Source organism: Camelina sativa, chromosome 14 (assembly GCF_000633955.1).
Source record: "Camelina sativa cultivar DH55 chromosome 14, Cs, whole genome shotgun sequence".
In the NCBI taxonomy this organism is placed as follows: domain Eukaryota; kingdom Viridiplantae; phylum Streptophyta; class Magnoliopsida; order Brassicales; family Brassicaceae; genus Camelina; species Camelina sativa.
This window is the reverse complement of record NC_025698.1, coordinates 26,458,195-26,477,639: the sequence shown is the minus strand read 5'-3', so window position 1 is coordinate 26,477,639 and position 19,445 is coordinate 26,458,195. Positions and strand designations below refer to the sequence as shown.

Sequence of the window (19,445 nt, the reverse complement as noted above, 5' to 3'; positions counted from 1 at the left end):
CGAGTTGATGCCGTAGGTCAGCGGGGAGGATTGTGGTTACTATGGCGGTCGGGACTTGGGGAGATGGAGATTCTTGAGTCCTCGGAGCAGTTTATTCTTGCAAAGTTGTAGTCTGGGGTAGAGGTGGTTTACATGGTTGTAGTGTATGCTGCTCCGTCTGTAAGTAGGCGAGCCGGTCTGTGGGATAAGCTTAGCGATGTTATTAATGCTTTAGATGGTCCGCTTGTCATTGGTGGGGACTTCAATACCATTGTTAGGCTTGACGAGCGGACATGAGGGAATGGCAGATTATCACCGGATTCGGTTGCGTTTGGAGAATGGATCAACAGTTTATCATTGATCGATATGGGATTTCGGGGTGGTAAGTTTACATGGAAGCGCGGTAGAGTGGAGGATACATTTGTGGCTAAGAGACTTGATCGAGTTCTGTGTTGTGCGGATGCACGGTTGAAGTGGCAAGAGGCATGCGTAACCCACTTACCTTTTCTTGCCCCGGATCATGCACCCTTGTATGTCCAAATGTGTCCGGAGGTGGTTAGGGATCCTAGCAGGAGGCCATTTAGATTTGAGGCGGCATGGTTGACGCACACTAGCTTTAAAGAGATGTTAGCGGCGTCGTGGGATGGTGGGATGCAAACGCCATTGGCCTTGAATGAGTTACGGATTAAGATGAAAAGGTGGAATAAGGATGTATTCAGAGATATCCAGAAAAAGAAGGAATCTCTAATGGGGGAGGTAAAAGTGATTCAAGACGCCTTGGAGGTTGATCAAAGTGATGACTTGCTGCGCAAGGAAGATGGTTTGTTAAAAGAGTTTGATGTTGTGTTGGAACAGGAGGAGGTGATATGGTTCCAAATACTTTCATACCTCAACTGTTATCCGTCGAAGACATAATCGGATTGAGATGTTGCGGAATGATGAGGATAATTGGGTCTCGGGGTCGGAGGAGCTAGAGTCTTTAGCGGTGAACTATTACCAGAGGCTCTACTCGATGGAAGATGTGCCTACGGTTGTGGATAGTCTTCCGAGGGGGGGGCTTTACCGCATTATCTCAGGTTGAGAAGGTGGGATTAACAAAAACGTTCTCTCCGGTAGAGGTGGTAGAAGCAGTTAGGACCATGGGTAGGTTCAAAGCCCCAAGACCAGATGGGTACCAACCTGTTTTTTACCATGAGTGTTGGGATGTAGTTGGTGAGTCGGTAGTACGGTTTGTTCTGGAGTTTTTTGAGATTGGAGTATTACCGCTGGGTACGAATGACGCTTTAGTTGTGCTTATCGCCAAAGTTGCTAAACCAGATCGAATTACCCAGTTTTGACCTATAAGTATTTTTAATGTCTTGTTTAAGACCATTACCAAGATGATGGTTATTAGGCTGAAAGGCGTGATTGCTAAATTGATAGGTCCGGCTCAGTCAAGTTTCTTTACGGGGAGGTTTAGTACGGATAATATTGTGGTGGTTCAAGCGGAAGTTCACTCCATGCGGAAGAAGAAGGGGAGAAAAGGGTGGATGTTGTTAAAGTTGGATCTAGAGAAGGCCTATGATAGGTTTCGGTGGGACTTTCTTGAGGACACCTTACAGGCCGCATGTTTTGATGATGGTTGGGTGAGCTGGATTCTTCAATGTGTGAGTGGTCCCACTATGTCTATTTTATGGAATGGTGAGAAGACGCAGTCGTTCAATCCGTCTCGGGGGTTGTGGCAAGGCGACCCTTTATCGCCGTATCTCTTTGTTCTTTGCCTGGAACGGCTATGTCATATGATTGATTGTTCCGTGGCTGTTAAGGAGTGGAAAAATATACACTTGTCGCGGGGAGGACCGGGTTTATCCCACATATGTTTCGCGGATGATTTGATATTGTTTGCTGAAGCTTTGGTGTTCCAGGTTCGGGTTATTCGCCGGATTTTAGAGAATTTTTGTGTAGCCTCGGGGCAAAGAGTGAGTTTAGAAAAATCAAAAATTTATTTTTTGGAAAATGTCTCGAGGGAGCTTGGAAAGATGATAAGCGATGAGAGTGGTATTAAGGCCACAGTGGATTTAGGCAAGTATTTGGGGATGCCAATTCTTCATAAACGAATAAATAAAGATACATTTGGGGAGGTGCTCGAAAAAGTCTCTTCACGTCTTGCGGGTTGGAGGAGTCGTTTCTTGAGTCTTGCAGGAAGAATCACTCTCACGAGATTGGTTCATGCTTCGATCCCGGTCCATCCAATGAGTATAATAGCCTTGCCTAAATCAGTGTTGAATGGGTTGCATCGAATATCTAAATCTTTTTTTGTGGGGCAGTATGGTTGGGGCTCGTAAGCAGCATCTGGTGTGTTGGGATAAAGTTTGTACGCCACAGAGTGAGGGGGGTCTGGGAATTTGAAGGGCTGTGGATATGAATTGAGCGCTATTAGGAAAGGTAGGTTGGCGATTGTTACATGATCATACAAGTTTATGGGCTAAGCTTTTAAGTAGTAATTACAAAGTGCGTGAAATTACATAGCGGGGTTGGATGGAAGCGAGAAAGCCAGGATCCTCAACATGGAGAAGTATTAAACTGGGGCTGCGGGAGGTTGTGTTCCAGGGGTATGGCTGGGTAATCGGGGATGGCCGTGGGGTTGCGGGAGGTTTTTTTGGACAGATAAATGGTTCACAAATGTACCATTACGGGACAAGACAAATCGGGACCTACCGGCTGGACATGAAGATCTGTGGGTGTGTGATTTTTGGCGAGATGGGTCTGGTTGGGTATATGATAGGATTATGCCTTATGTTCCACATAATATCCAACTAGAATTGAGTGCGGTGGTGGTGGACCGAGTGTCTGGGTCGCGGGATAGATTGTCAAGGATTGGGGCTGTGGATAGTCGGTTCTCAGTAAGTTCAGCGTATTCGCTACTCACGACATCAGAATTTTTAATACCAAATATGCGGTCTTTTTATGACCGATTGTGGAGAGTTATGGCGCCAGAGCGGGTAAGAGTGTTTCTCTGGTTGGTTACAAACCAAGTTATTATGACTAATGTTGAATGAGTTCGACGACATATTGGGACTTCTAGCGTTTGTCAAGTATGTAAAGGGGGTGAGGAGACGATTATGCATGTTTTACGGGACTGTCCCTCTATAGCTGGGTTGTGGAATCATATTATACCGCCACGGAAGAGAGCAGAGTTTTTTCAGAGTTCGCTGTTGGGATGGTTATATGGTAACTTGGGAGTTGCAGATGGTGGGGAGTCAGGGGGTTGGCCAACGATGTTTGCTATCGGGCTGTGGTGGAGCTGGAAATGGAGGTGTGGCTATGTTTTTGGGGCTGTAGGTAAATGTAGGGATAGGGTGAAGTTTATTAAAGACCTAGCAAAAGAGGTGGGAGTCGCATATGATGTGCACCATCCACGGGGTCCAACAGGGGAGAGAGTTGAGCGCATGATATCATGGGTGCCCCCAGCCGGGGAGTGGATGAAGTTTAACACGGATGGCGCGTCAAAGGGAAATCCAGGTTTGGCTGCGGCAGGAGGAATATTGCGGGACAGGGCAGGTCGTTGGAGTGGGGGTTTTGCCGTGAACATTGGCTCCTGCTCGGCCCCTTTAGTTGAGTTATAGGGTGTCTATTACGGTCTGTATCTAGCGTGGGGGAGGCGGGTCTCGAGATTAGAAGTGGAGGTGGATTCAGAGATTGTTGTTGGGTTCTTGACTAAAGGAATTGGGGATTCTCACCCTTTATCCTTCTTGGTGCGTCTGTGCCATGGCTTTCTTTCAAGGGACTGGATAGTCCATTTTTTCACATACGTATAGGAAAGCTAACCGTCTTGCAGATGGGTTAGCTAACTATGCTTTTACTTTACCTGTAGGATTTCATTTGTTAGAGTTTGTTCCACCTTGTGTGATGCTGCTTTTAGAGGATGATGTCCGAGGAACTGCGATTCCAAGGCATGTCCGCAAATAATGTTTTTTGTACTTTTTCTGTTTGAATAAATTCTAGGGGGACTTCCAATCGGCGCCACTGGCTCACCATCCAGTCATCTCTTGTTACTCCCCTGTCTTCCAAGCTTGCTCTAGGTCCAGTCTGAATATACCAAAGGTTCAACGGACTACCAATCTGATACTCCGGTCATGCTTCAGCGTCATCCCCTTTTCCCCTCCTCTTCTCACCCGGTGGGTTTCCTCGGCGAGCTGATTCTCTTGAGCCCACATCCATTCTCCGCCAAATATGAGCCTTTGACCGCCGCGCTAGCACTAGCCTCCGTTCTGCTCACCGGCTTCCCTTGAAGTCAAACCCAACATCTCTTTGCTCCTCGAACTTAGATCCCCTCACCAAGTGTTCTACTTGGATGCAGCTGGACGGGAGCTCTGTTTTGACACTAGAGATGCGTAACATCTGGACAAGGTTTTATCATACAAGAAGTGTACTCCATTTATCCAGGTCTGTCCCAAATTTCTCTTTCTCTTCCTGTAACATAACTTTTTTTGAATCCTTGGAACCAATTGTCCGAAGACTGCAATTGGTATGGAATCACTCACTGTTGCTAGTTTGGAACAATAGTTATTTGCGAAACCTGCCTTTAGAATCATATAGGGACACATCTCAGGACCGCCAATGTTTGCTAGTTCACCGGAATGTTTTGAACTTTTCCTATTCGTTTCATGTGATTCATGAGCCCTCTCAATTGCTACTTTGCCACACCTAGCATGATATAAGAAGATCTAGGAAGAGCAACATTATGATCTCCTCTCCAAGAAGAGGTGATTACCGACGCTTCCTTCATCTTCTCTCCATTAACACCCATGAACAAAAATCTCGGTTTGGGATGAGCATCGATCGATGCAGGTTGTGCATCAGTCGATGCAAAGTCGGTTTTTGCGGGACGACTTAAGTGAAACGCTAGCTTGGTTGCGTTTTGGGTTTGGGGAACACTAAGAGTCGAGTATAAAAGGTGTATCTCGAACTCCTTGGTCGGGTTTGGTTGTTTTTGGTGGTAAAAGAGAGAAAAGAAAGAAAGAAGCTGTTCTTAAGGTTTTTGGAGATTTTCCTCATAACCAAGCGGTGATATGAGTTTTTTTACCATCTAACTAATTCTTTCGGGATGCCGTCGAGTAATCCACTAACCGAGTTTATAATGAACTTAAAACAAAATCTCCTATTTATTATTTGGGAAGCACACAACTTCTTTTTTTTTGTAGACTATATAATAGTTACAGGTTATAAAGTTATAGTTATTATTGATTTATTAGTTGGTTATAAAATAGGTTATATAGATTTGCTTTATTACTCATACACAAGATTTAGGGGTTAAAATAATTACTTTACATGCATTATTATTAATTACTAGCAATGAATACATTTAAAGAGTATATTCCAAAGAATAATACAACTTTAAAAATAAAATCTTTAACAAAAAATTTCTCTATTTAACACGTCTAATAGAGTATATTTACACAACCATATATATTGTTAGGCAATTAAAGAAATAGAATAGAATCTCCAGAATTAATTATATCAAGCAACTAAATTTATAATTTTGTAATCGATTTTATTTGGTTCTTCGTCTCACTTCTTTAGATTAACCATTAGTTATTATAGATATAATACATTATAAATTTCAAAAATCTCAAAATATTATAAATATACATTTAAACAATCTTAAACACTACATAAAACAAACAAATTAACAAATAAATATAATTTGGAATTTTAAAAAAATAGTTTTGAAAAACTTTGCTCGCGGGTTAAGTCCTAAAATTAACAATCAAAATAAATTTATACAAATTTAAACACTACATAAAATAAACAAATTAACAAATAAATATAATTTGAAATTTTTTAAAAAATAATTCTAAAAAATTCACTTGCGGTACACCGCAGGTTAAAATCTAATAATATTTAAATGGCCAAACGAGAGTGTTTTAGTAAATTTTGCACATGAGGTAAATTAATCTCTAACCTAGAGTTATACTAGAAATTCCCTTTAAATGGAAAACCGTCTATTGTAGATCCGAGTGTTTCGGGGAAAAATATACCGTGAATGATATTTCATTTTTGTGTGAATTGTTCATCATATTGTAGTTTTATTAAAAATTCGACCTACAATTAGATGATATTTCTAATTAGGAGGGGTGGTGGTGCACTTGAACTTATTCAGAGACTGACACTAACGTAATTAAGGCCCAACAGTCCTCAGCGCTTATGGCCTTTTTTGGAGGTAAAAGTAAAATATACATTCAGTTGTGCCTCTTGCTGATTGCGCTGAGCCGCTGAGCCTCTAGCATTAGCAAGTGCGGCATCACTGTATATATTAGCTGGTTATGGTTACGTGATCTACAAGACTATTTCACCTATAAAGATCACTCCAACAACATAAATACTTTAAATTTATGAAAATTATAATTGACAAAGAGAGAATACAATTACAACTTTAATAACTTATTGTTTACAAAGACAGAATACAAACACAACCTGTAGATTTTATTCATCTCCTAAAAAACACTGAGCATCAAATTTTGAGTATGACGATCTTGTTCAAGGTTAGGAACATTCTTCACTTGATGATCTTCTCTAGATGATGTTGATGTACTCTGTCCTAGTAGAGTTGTAGGAGTATAGATGTAGGAGCATATTTTTTCTTCGTAACATCAAACCTAAGATTGATTCTCTACATGGTCTACAAAGTAGTAAACTCTATGCAGGTCCGGCCTTTCACCCATTCTGATGAAACATTCGTATTGGGCCTCAACATTTCGAAGCCCATTTTGCAGGAATTTTTTTTCAAAAAAAATAATAATAAGGCCTCAAAACCCCCCAAAACTAGTAAAAAGGCCTCATCATTTTTTAAAATGTCCAATAATAAGCTCCAAAAAAATCCAAAAATTAGTTAAAAGGCTACATAATTTGAAAAATACTACATAATTAATAACATAGATTTTAAAATTAGAAAAAATTATCAAAATTAGCAAAAAAAAGTCTCCATAATTAGCAAAAAAAGTCTCAAAATCAAAAAAGTTAATAAATAAAAATTTGTGAAGGTCCCATATAGTTAGCAAAACAAATATCAGCTAATATTATTTTTTAAAAAGAAAAAAACCTTAAACTTTTTTCTTTTTTCGTATTGGGCCTCGGATTTCACCGGACCGGCACTGACTCTATGATCATTTAATTATAAAATAAAAGAAAAGTTTAGTAAAAGAAAAGTTTAGTAAACTGTTGCAAAGTTTAGTAAAAGAAAAGTTTGTTACAAATCCAATTATAAAATATCTTCTTCTGTATTGTTCAATGTACCCGTATAATACACTTTGACTCTGTATCTATACTAAAGATAGATCATGTTTCTGTAGAAGACATCACAATGGGCCTCGACACAACCTCAACAAAGGCCCAAATCCAGTCAAGCCCACATGTTCAAACACAAAAAAAGAAGACAATGAAGACAATGACTCACCCTGTCGCAGTCACGCCTGCAAGCAAGAAGACCGTTAGTACGAAGGTGATAACGATGTCCTCAGATAAGAACAACTGCTCAAATAAGAACAAATATGCACCTCTGCAATCTCTGCAAAGCACAGAGGATGACTCACCCCTAGACAGTTGTATATTCTAGATTGTTCTCAAGTAGTGTATATAAGAATCTGTAAACACTCAAAAGATAATTAATCGAAAATCAAGTTTGCTTGACAAATTCACCCTTTTCCTCTATGTTCTTTCATGGTATCAGAGCCATTCTAAGCTCTAACAGACACTCTAATGGCTTCCTCATACCCGTTCCCAAACAATGTCCATGTCTCGAGTTCTGTCACTCTTAAACTCAACGACAGCAACTATTTGTTGTGGAAGACTCAATTTGAGTCTCTCCAATCGAGCCACAAGCTCATAGGGTTTGTCAATGGAGCTGTTTCTCCTCCAACTAAGACACGTCAATTTGTCCAAGACGGTGTCTCCAGTGAAATCACCAACTCGCAGTATGAATCTTGGTTCTGTACCGATCAGCTTGTCATGCCGTGGCTGTTTGGAACTCTTTCTAAAGAAGTGTTAGGTCATGTTCACAGCCTCACCACGGCTCGTGAGATTTGGCTCGCTCTCGCAGAGAACTTCACCAAGAGCAATAATGCCAGAGAGTTCTCTCTCCGACGCAGTCTTCAACTTCTGTCAAAGAAGGAAAAGTCTCTTTCTACCTACTGTCGTGAATTCAAATCCATCTGTGACTCTCTTAGCTCCATCTGCAAACCAGTTGACGAATCCATGAAGATTTTCGGCTTCTTGAATGGTTTAGGCCGAGAATATGATCCTATAGCAACTGTCATTCATAGCTCCTTGAGCAAGGTCTCACCTCCTACGTTTAACGATATTGTGTCAGAAGTCCAAGGATTTGATAGCAAACTCCAGTCATATGATGATTCATCCTTGGTCACTCCTCATCTTGCGTTCATGACCGACAAGACAAATCTGTGTGCTCCTTAGTTCCAACCCAGTCAGAGAGGTCGTGGTGGTCGATTTGGCCAAAACAGAGGTAGAGGAGGCTACACTACTCGCGGCAGAGGCTTCTCCCAGCACCAGTCTGTCTCTCCGTCTCAAGGACAGCGACCAATCTGTCAAATTTGTGGCCGTATTGGTCACACGGCCATCAAATGCTACAATCGTTTTGATAACAACTATCATACTGAAGTTCCCACTCCAGCGTTTGCCTCTCTTCAAGTTTCTGATGACAGTGGTCGAGAATGGCATCCGGACTCTGCTGCTACGGCTCACATAACTTCCTCGACGTCTGGTCTGCAGGAGGCAAAAGCTTACGAAGGGACTGATGCAGTGATGGTTGGCGATGGAGCCTATCTTCCCATCACACACGTTGGATCCACCACCATTTCCTCTGCTATAGGGGAACAATTCCTTTACATGAAGTTCTCGTATGTCCTGATATGAAAAAGAATCTCTTATATGTGTCCAAGTTGTGTGATGATTATCCATGTGGAGTGTTCTTTGATTCTAATTCAGTATATATAATTGATTTAACCACTCAGAAAGTGGTGTCAAAGGGTCCTCGTAGAAAGCAACATGTTTATACTGAATTACCTGAAATTCCTTTAGCAAGTTCACCAACCAGGAAATCTCTCTTACAACATACTGCATAACAAGGTACTCAGACTCAGCCGAGGAATGAGAGGCCACTTGTTGCTTCTTAGATTTCCAGGAAATCAAAATTCAAGGACGAGCCAAGAAACATACAGTAGCCAGAAGTTAACCTCCTAGTATCCTTGCATGATCCCCAATCTGCATCAGTGAATCCCTGAAGAACAAAGTTTGAATCTGCGGAGTAGAAAAGAGCTTCTCCAACAGTGCCTTTAATGTAACAGAACAATATTATTTGTTTATTTGTTTCAATTATCATCCTGTAAAAACCCGACTCATATCCACCAATAACGTTCTTTGCTGTCAAGAAACCGCCCACTGAATTGATTAGATTCAAACTCTTTCTCCGCTTTTCCGAGAAGAGTTTGAAACTAAACTTGAAAAAGCAAGAGACTAGCACAAATTAGCGACTAAAAACAGCTCGTATTTCCGGTATCAATCTAGTAATTTTGTAAAAACAATGTCAAATTAAAGAGAACTTAAAAGAACTTTCAAACAATGACATTACGAAGAAAACAAAAAGAGTTTTAAGAAAACACAAGATAGAACATTAATTTGCTTCAATCTTCAAAGTAACGTCTAACACAATTAGGGCATGTAAGTCAAAACCAGAAGAAAGAAAAAAACAAAACACAAAAAATTGTATGGTAAGCCAAACAAAGTGATCTGGCTAAGTGGCTAACGCTTTTTGTATTGTTTTTTCTTGTCATCGGAGAGATTCCTCTGTTTTAGTCGTAGACGGTTTCAGATGCAGATCTAGTTATATAAATTTTAAAAGGCTTATACTAAAACTTTTTCACCTAAGAATGATTCCAATTCATACAAAAATGTAAATTTTTTGAGAGTTGAAACAAACATTTCTTACGAATATTTATGGGAGTTAAATTAGAAGCTGACATTGAAATTGAAGCCACAAATCAGTCATATTCAATTTCTTTCCTTCGGTTCTGCTCTAAATAAAGTTCTCAGGACTCCTGTACCAATTTAGACCCTCTAAATAAAGCATGTCCAAAGAAGGTAAGTCTTATCTAATCTCTTAACATCTATTATTGCTTTGTAACAACACTTGGACAGAAATTAGATCCTTATAGACAAAATATGTCAATATTCTATTCTGTAAAACTATGTTCCCAATGCAAGATGTATCTAAGGGCAGCCCCATCGGGGGTTGCTTATGCAATTGCTTTTGTCTAAAAAATAACAAAAAGAAGAGAGAGAAGAGAAAACTAGAGGAAAGTTGCTTGTTTGAGAAACTGGAGAAACGTTTCTCAGAATAAAGAGATATGTGTCATTTACTCAGTGGTATATATATTAATAAATAAATAAAGAAGAAATATGTATAATAAAAATAACTTTTTAAAGAACTTGATATGAAGAGGTGGTGGATTTGGTAGCCTAATCTAGATCGGCCCTAACGTAAGACCCAATAAGCATGGGCTTTTAACCATCCAATTTTTTATTTACTTTTTTAATTTCTTGTTTTTGGAAAGATAGGATTCAGCAATGATATGGTATAAACAAGTGAACTTGGTGGGTTTTTTTAAATTGTTTTCCTTCGGAAACTCGAAAGTTCTTGGTGAATCAACGGTTAATATGAAGTCATAAGCATTGTGTTCATGGAGCAAAATGTAATCTATCTAACTCTTGTCTGAAGATGCATCTATTGACATAAGTGATATACTAAAATAAAAGTAGTACAAGATATGGATCAGCAGGATTAAACCAAAGAGGAAATCTATTAAGGCAGTCAAGAGAAGGCACATGGAGCAAAGAGGAAGTTTCTGGAAGAGTAAAGACTTTCTTGTTATAAGGATAAAAGGAAGTTTTACAAAGTTTGTTAATTTCCTAAAGTTTAAAGAAAAGAAAATTAACAATTCCTAGTTCAATTAGAATTGGGAATTAGCCTATTGTGTGGCTAAGACCAATTAGTATAAATAGGGGAGGCTGGGTCTTGAGAAAGATCAGCACTTCATAGATTGAGAGATCCTAGCATTGAATCTTAAGCTTTAAGAAAGAATAGCTTGAAGATTCAAAGGAGGCTAAGAGCTTAATAGGATTAGAAAACAGAGTTAAGAATAAACCTTGTAAAAACTTATTTTCTAATAAAAAGATAGTTGTTTGAATTTCTGTTTAATATTCTGTATTAAAGATCCAAACCGTTTAGCTCTTACGTTTTTATTGTCAACATGGAAGTGATTAAGGACAGATAGAATTAAGTTTACTCTTTCGCACAAAAGAAGTGAAACCGTATATATGGAGCGGTAGTGCTTTGGGATATCAAACCAGTAAGAAGCTTATGGAAGGTTAAAACAGAACCTGTTAATGAGTTTTTTAAAAAGGTTGAGAGAAAATAAAATTAAAGAAATATAGTAGGCAATTTTTTTTTCATTGAATCGATAAAATCCAATTCATAGTCAATTCCCACTACACAAGATAACACAATTTTGTGGAATCGAATTCCGGTAGGATGTTGTAGCTAAGTGACTAAAGACACTTACCCGAACTAGACAATTCTTTTGCATCAAGATTTTGATGTGTGTTTAGTTTAAATAAAGTACAAATCTTTCATTATTGTTGGCTGTGGGTGTGATAGGTAAATCGTTAATTAGTGAAACGAGAAGCAGTTTTCTTTCTCTGGACGATTTTCAAAGCGACCAAACAAAACTTTTCTTGGTTCTCACTGTTTCTGGTCGGCGTCGACTTCTCTGACGTCGGATATTGTTTTTTTTCTCTCTAATTTCTACAAAGCTTTAGGTATTACCACCGGTAAATGATCAGGGTGGGTGATCTTTAGATGTTAGTATTCAATTGTTTCATTATCTTTTTCTTCTTTTGTGAGATTCTCCTTCTGACCATAATCCGGCGAGAGTCTCGGAATAGTGTCAGCGTCTCTCCACTCATAAATTTTTCACCCGGAATCCTTTGGTTCAAGGTTGAAATCATTTGTATTCATCACCGACTAGTAGATGACTCTGCTTTCCAAATCCAGATCTCGGATTTTGTGATGAAGAAATGAGAAAGGGGGACTCTGAATCCTGATCTGGATGCCTGTGGGGGAGTGTTCTCCAACAATTTTGCTCAAGCATCTTTCATGTCCGTTGTTGGTTACACCTTCAACGATGTCGATTTGCCTCGCCATTTTCAGATTGAATATGTTGTGTTTCTATTTGAAGTTTGGCTTGAGATTTTAGCCGTGAATCAATTGAGGCATGTTGCAACTCTTCCTTGCAATTGGTGCCTCGGATATGGGATCCAGGAATTTCATATTTACAAAGGATCAAACTGGTGAAAGGGAAGAAGACATGTTTTATAGAAAATCTCAGAATTTTTCATCTACTGTTGTTGAAGAACGTTAACAAGAAAAAAAGAGATTATGGATATATCATGGGCGTTAATTACAAGCAAAACAAACCCATCGCCTGGTGCGGGAGATGGAAATGGTTTTATGGTTTGCGATGTAACTGATGGATTTGTTTTGCTTGTAAATGGATCGCGACCTTTTGATTTTCAAAAAACATATTGGAGTTTCATGAATGAGATGATAGCCAAACAAGAAGATCAACTTAGACCGAAGACGAAGATGATAAAGGAAAATAGCAAATTGATAAATTTGTTAGCGTGTAAGGCTTACCTAAGAAGAAAAGCAACGTGTAATTTCACTTTTTCGATTATTTCGTTATACTTAAGCTTTGTTTGTATGGTTTGCAGAGCCTTTAATTGTATGATTATTGAAACATTTGTAATCTTTTACTAAAGTTAATAAAGAAGGTGTTAAAAAAAAAAAAGGTAAATCGTTAATTTAATTCAACAAGAATACCAACTAGATATTAATTTGTCAGTTATTTGGTAACATTTTTAACTTTTGTTTGTTAATTTTATTTGTTTTGTTTAATGCGTATATCTAATTGTATTATGATTTAACTCACAAGATAGTGCAGAACAATTTAGTTTTACATAATATTAATTTAATCAACTTAATTACATATGTCAATTTCTCTAATATTGATATTGTTAACAAAATATTGAAGTGATTTTTTATTCGTGTAGCAAAGAATTAATGATATTTTAAATTTAAATTAATATCTACCCAAATCTGTTCAACCATATAACCACGTCCGTGATATTTTTACTCGTGATACACGGTCGCAAAAAAAATCATAAAATCTAAACATATTATTAATATTTTAAACGTTTTATAAAGTTTAACTTTTTTAGAAATTAAATATTTATCATATTTAAAATTCTTACAAAGTATAAATATTTCTAATATTGAAAATTATAAATGTTTAAATTCTTTAAAATAAAGAAACGGAATAAACTAAATAAATTTTTTAAATTTGAATGTAAAATCAAGCTTTCTAGTTAGCTATAACGACAAATCCTTACATATATTTTTGTCAAACAAATTAGACATCATCCTTATAAAATATTTGAGTTTAGTAAGGATATTAATATCTGTTCTTGGCAAGAGTGAATTTGAAGAGTTTTTCACTGGTCCGATAATAAATGTAATAAGATAGATTTAGATACACACAACGATAAGTGTTCGAGTTGAAGCGTGATCCCGACATCTTGGTGCTTGCTAGTAAAGTTTTGGGCCATCTTGCTCGGGCAGGTGGAGCAATGACTTCTGATGAAGTGGAGTTTCAGGTTCAATTTGCTGTAAAAAGGCGTTTACGTTTTCAAATGGAATCTATAAGATCGTTCTAGTAGACAATATTTAAATTATAATTTTGAAAGGGGGGACGGAAGTTACGTATTCCTCCCCTTTCTATCACTGGCTCCGCTCATAGTTGCTCAAGTCTTTCTCTCTTTTTTGTACAGATGAAAACAGCTTTTGATTGGCTTTGCGTAGACAGGGTGGAATATAGTCGTTTCGCCGCCGTTTTAATTTTAAAGGTAGCCTGATTTTTCAGCTGTCCTATCTTAAGATAAGCTGCAGAAACACATGTCATTTTTTTTTTAATTACGCCGAAAGAAATTTTTTGAACAAATCAATTGGATTATGGATGGTTGAAATGATAGTGAGGATAACTTTCCAATCCAGCAGCTTAATACATATATGGCTATTTTCTTGCAACATTGCAGGAGATGGCAGAAAATGCTTCTACTGTATTTAATGTTCATGTCCCTGAATTTGTGGATGCTATCTGGGTTGCACTAAGGGATCCCCAGTTGCAAGTGCGAGAACGAGCTGTTGAGGCGTTGCGTGCTTGCCTTCGTGTTATTGAGAAAAGGGAGACTCGATGGCGAGTGCAATGGTTTGTATTCTCTTTTCCTTTAAAATGGTCGAGTGTTTTAAATGTTTTCTGTTGGTAATATATTTGGTATGATATTTTTATGCGAGGCTTTTCTTTGTGTTGTTACAATACTTTCATTTTCAATCCTGTTATGTGGTTCCACCCTCGTTTAAGTACTACTTTGCATATTTTATTGTGTAAATGCAATTTATATTAGCTTTTTATGCTGCGGTCCCCCCAAAAATGGATGAGGTTTGAATATATATTCTTCCCATGGTGATACATTTTGAGCATATGTAACATGATCAGTGTAGTCTCAATGTATATCAAGTAGATGGGAAATGTAACGAACCCTATCTTGCTTTCAAGGTTTGTAACGGACTTGAAGCTTTTGTCAATTTGAATTGTGTTCTCTGACTTGCAGACTTTCTACTGGATTTAAATATATCATTGCCAATGCAATGCTTCAAACTATCAATAGAAGTTTCCATGTCTGAGCTAACTGATCCTCTCTCCATTTGGCTTTTACAGGTACTATCGAATGTTTGAAGCTACACAGGATGGGTTGGGCAGAAATGCCCCGGTTCATAGTATTCATGGTTCTTTACTCGCCGTTGGCGAGCTGTTGAGGTAAATGCAGAAGCCATTATCTATTTTGAAAGCATCCCATTCTATTAGTCAGACACTTAAGTTTGATTTTCCGTAGAAGAACTTGTTTGTCCCCATGATGCTCATTTTGTTTGTTTGTCATTGTACTGTAGTTTCCATCGTTAAAGAGATAGATAATTCATGTATATTCCTCTACTTTAAGTGTATATCTGAACAAAAGGATCTTGAAGACGAAAATTGTGTTGGTTTCTGTTAAGTAGATTGATTTCATGCCATATTTGGTGTTAGAATTTATGGCTTAATGCTAGAGGTGGTTTGCAGGAATACAGGTGAGTTCATGATGTCTAGGTATAGAGAAGTTGCCGAAATTGTCCTCAGATACCTTGAACATCGTGATCGTCTTGTTCGCCTTAGCATCACCTCGTTACTGCCTCGCATTGCTCACTTTCTTCGTGACCGCTTTGTTACAAACTATTTAACGGTAAGTGACTGAGAAATTCTCTAAACCAAAATACCAAAATTGATCTGGAAACGTGACATGAATTACTTTCTTGCAGATATGCATGAATCATATTCTTACTGTGTTGAGAAGACCGGCTGAACGAGCCAGTGGGTTCATCGCCCTTGGGGAAATGGCTGGTGCTTTGGATGGTGAGCTTATCCACTATTTGCCGACAATTATGTCTCATCTGCGGGATGCCGTGAGTCAAATTTTTTTTTGTCCCTTTAAAGTACGCTTTAATACTTTTGAATTAAGTATCATCTTGGGTCTAATAAGTTTTGAAAATTGAACTAGACAAGTGATTTGTTGACTATGTTTTCCCCTGTAGATTGCCCCACGTAAAGGTAGACCTTTGCTTGAAGCTGTGGCTTGTGTTGGTAACATCGCGAAGGCAATGGGATCCACAGTGGAAACTCATGTTCGAGATCTTTTAGATGTTATGTTTTCCTCTAGTCTCTCTTCTACACTTGTTGACGCTCTTGATCAGATAACCATCAGGTAAAGTTGAGCAAAAGAAGTTTGTTATTACCTGCAGTAATGTGTATACTTTTAATGCTGACAATTCTTGGGTATCAGCATTCCTTCTTTGCTGCCAACGGTACAAGATCGGCTTCTAGATTGCATTTCGTTGGTTCTTTCAAGATCCCCTTATTCTCAAACAAAGCCTCCTGTTCCTGTTGTCCGAGGTAGTACAGTGGGCATGGCACCACAGTCTGCTGACCCTAGTTGTTCAGCGCAAGTTCAACTAGCCCTGCAGACTCTTGCTCGTTTCAATTTCAAGGTCGCCGCTCTTTGCTGATAACATTTTCGAAAGAATATGATTTATATATTGTATCTAAACCTCTGATTTCTGCAGGGGCATGATCTTCTTGAATTTGCTCGGGAGTCAGTTCTTGTTTATTTGGATGATAAGGATGCAGCCACAAGAAAAGATGCTGCTTTGTGCTGTTGCAGACTAATTGCAAATTCATTATCTGGTGTCACACAATTTGGCTCAAGCAGGTCAAAACGAGCAGGGGGGAGACGAAGGCGCCTTGTGGAAGAGGTGTTATATGAATACTGAAAACCCATTACACTTTTTCTTATTGCTTGTCTTTAATTTGGCCTTTTCTCATTACAACAGATTTTGTTTTTATTCTTTTCCAAGTCTGAACTCCAGTATGTTAAGTCTGCTTCGTGATGACATTTGTAATTGCAATACTTGTAGCGGTTCCAATTTTCTGCTTACCTGAGAAATGATGTTTGGGTTCTGCAGATTGTGGAAAAGCTTCTCAGGACAGCTGTTGCGGATGCTGATGTAACTGTTCGCAAGTCTATCTTCGTTGCTTTATATGGCAACCAATGTTTTGATGATTATTTAGCACAGGCTGATAGTTTGACTGCCATTTTTGCTTCCTTAAATGATGAGGTATGTACATGTTATTTGTTTGAATAAAGTAGCACCTCATATGGCATATTGCAATTCTATTCTCTTTCGGATCTTTTAATCTGTCTCTCTTGGGTGAATGACGGATGACTTGTAATTATATTGCCTTTTGTAATTCGATTTCGTGGGTTCATGAGATTAGTACCTATTACAGAAATTTTGGTTACGAAGATGTAGCTAGATTTTTGGTCTACTAATTGGCTTCTATTGTGCCAGAAAACAGTGTTACTTAAGTTATACTGCAAAAGTGCAGTTGAGATATTTTAATTGGATGATTTGTGGATGGAATGAATGCCTTTTGTTGGTGGATGCACGAAATGCATCCTTGTGACACCCCTGTCAACCTGATAGAATACTTGGCTTATGCTTCACTCCACCTGGCTACTGCATTAGCCATTTCAACTCATATATTACAATATCTTTGTTCAACAGGACCTTGATGTCCGAGAATATGCCATCTCAGTTGCTGGGAGGTTATCTGAAAAAAATCCAGCATACGTACTTCCAGCACTTCGTCGCCATCTTATACAGCTGTTAACCTACCTTGAGCTGAGGTAACAACAACTTTCTTTAGTTCATATAATAAGATTCGTTTCCGATTAATAAGTATCTGTTGCATTGACTTCAATTGTAATGTCAGCAGTGCAGATAACAAGTGCAGAGAAGAGAGTGCGAAACTCCTTGGGTGTTTAGTTCGAAATTGTGAACGACTTATACTTCCATATGTAGCTCCTGTCCAAAAGGTTTATTTTCTCTTCACTTCTTAAATAGTATGATTATTTATTATTATTGTTGTTCACGGGGGTTGTAACTCTTGTTTTCTAGGCACTTGTTGCAAGACTTAGTGAAGGAACTGGAGTGAATGCTAACAATAATATTGTCACTGGAGTTCTCGTAACTGTTGGGGATCTTGCAAGAGTGGTAAGTTGATATATAATTTTGGTAAGGTTTAGTTTCTACATTAAGTGCCGATCCAAACATAACTGTGTTTTGGCTGCGCGATAAAGTTGCAGTCATTATTTTGACTATTCATATCTGTGTTGGCTAAGAGTATTTCAAAATTCAGTGGCCTAGTCAGTAGTCGGTATCTAATATTGTTTTTTTTTTTTTTTTCTCTAAGTTGACAGAATGTTGGTACTTTATATTCTTTCTAGTCCTGTTATTTATTGTGTTTGGCTAAGACATTCCCCTCTTGGTTTTTTTTTTTTTTTTTTTTTTGCGTTGCTTGCTCAGGGTGGCTAGCAATGAGACAATATATTCCGGAGCTGATGCCTTTGATTGTTGAAGCTTTAATGGATGGAGCTGCTGTAGCAAAACGTGAGGTGGCTGTTTCTACCCTTGGTCAAGTTGTTCAAAGTACAGGGTATGAGATATTTACCTTCTTTTAGGACTTAAAACTTCCTTTTTTGTTTTATTTGATAATGGTACTAGGTTATTTTGAACATACTAATTTTCTTGTAAATTAAGAAAATTGTGTACTATCTTGATTGGCAAAAGCCTGGTTTGACTAGATTGAAATACTGGATTTAGTGAATTTTTGACATAATCGGTGCTTCTATATTTTCTGGTTAGCTAGGTAGCAACCTGAGCTATCCTTAAGCTATTGCTCTGTGTTAATGTATATATCTTCTTTTTTCTTTGTCATCATGTTAATGTTAATGTATATCATATGTCAGAATTGGTCATATGTTTTATCATTTGGATTACTAGGAGTGAGAAATCTAGAAATTATAAAATTATTATCCCAAGCCAGTTCTTCCATCCGCGGTAGATCTTTGTGATGGTTTATTGTTCGTCTTTCCTGAGATTCGTCTTTCCTGAGATGGCTTAGTATTCCCAGAGAAAGAATATTACCTTTCTGTGTTGGAACTTGTCATGAGTTGTTATTCTCTCTTTGTCATGCAATAGGATTGATTTACGAGTACCTCGAACAATATGCTGCCTAGATATCTAATCATATATATAGTTCATGTTTATGAGGTTGTAGACATTCGTAGATAGTGAGGTGATCAACTTGCATGCTGCATTTAGTAGCTTGGGATATGGTTGTCATGTGCTAACCATTGTGCACATAACTAGTACAAATTGAAGGGAGTTTAGAAGTTTACAATCCTCCCTGCATGTTATTTATACCTCTCATTTCATTGTTAACGTAGGTGTGTTGTGACTCCATACAAGGAATACCCATTGTTGCTTGGCTTACTTTTGAAACTGCTGAAGGGTGACTTAGTGTGGTCTACCAGACGAGAAGTGCTCAAGGTAGTTTCTAGAGAAATAATTTTTATTCTAGACTATTCTAGTAGTTCTTTTTTGTGAGAAACATGGTTATATCTACAGGTTCTTGGAATTATGGGCGCTTTGGATCCTCATGTGCATAAACGTAACCAACAAAGTTTATCAGGATCACATGGTGAAGTTCCTCGCGGCACTGGGGATTCAGGTCAACCTATTCCATCAATTGATGAGTTACCTGTGGAACTCCGGCCGTCATTTGCTACATCTGAGGATTATTACTCAACGGTAGTTCTTAATTTGTGTGAATTATCGCAATTGTAGTCTGAATTGTGCTCAT

General features: G+C 38.1%; 1 protein-coding gene and 1 pseudogene across 1 annotated transcript; both read left to right on the top strand.

The window, feature by feature from the left end:
* Positions 7,717 to 8,889, top strand: LOC104744006. The gene is made up of 2 exons (XM_010465035.1): positions 7,717 to 8,376; positions 8,431 to 8,889. The coding sequence occupies exons 1-2, from the start codon at positions 7,717 to 7,719 to the stop codon at positions 8,887 to 8,889; spliced, it is 1,119 nt and encodes a 372-aa protein (XP_010463337.1).
* LOC104744005 overlaps positions 14,188 to 19,445 on the top strand; it is a 17,641-nt pseudogene continuing 12,383 nt past the window's right edge.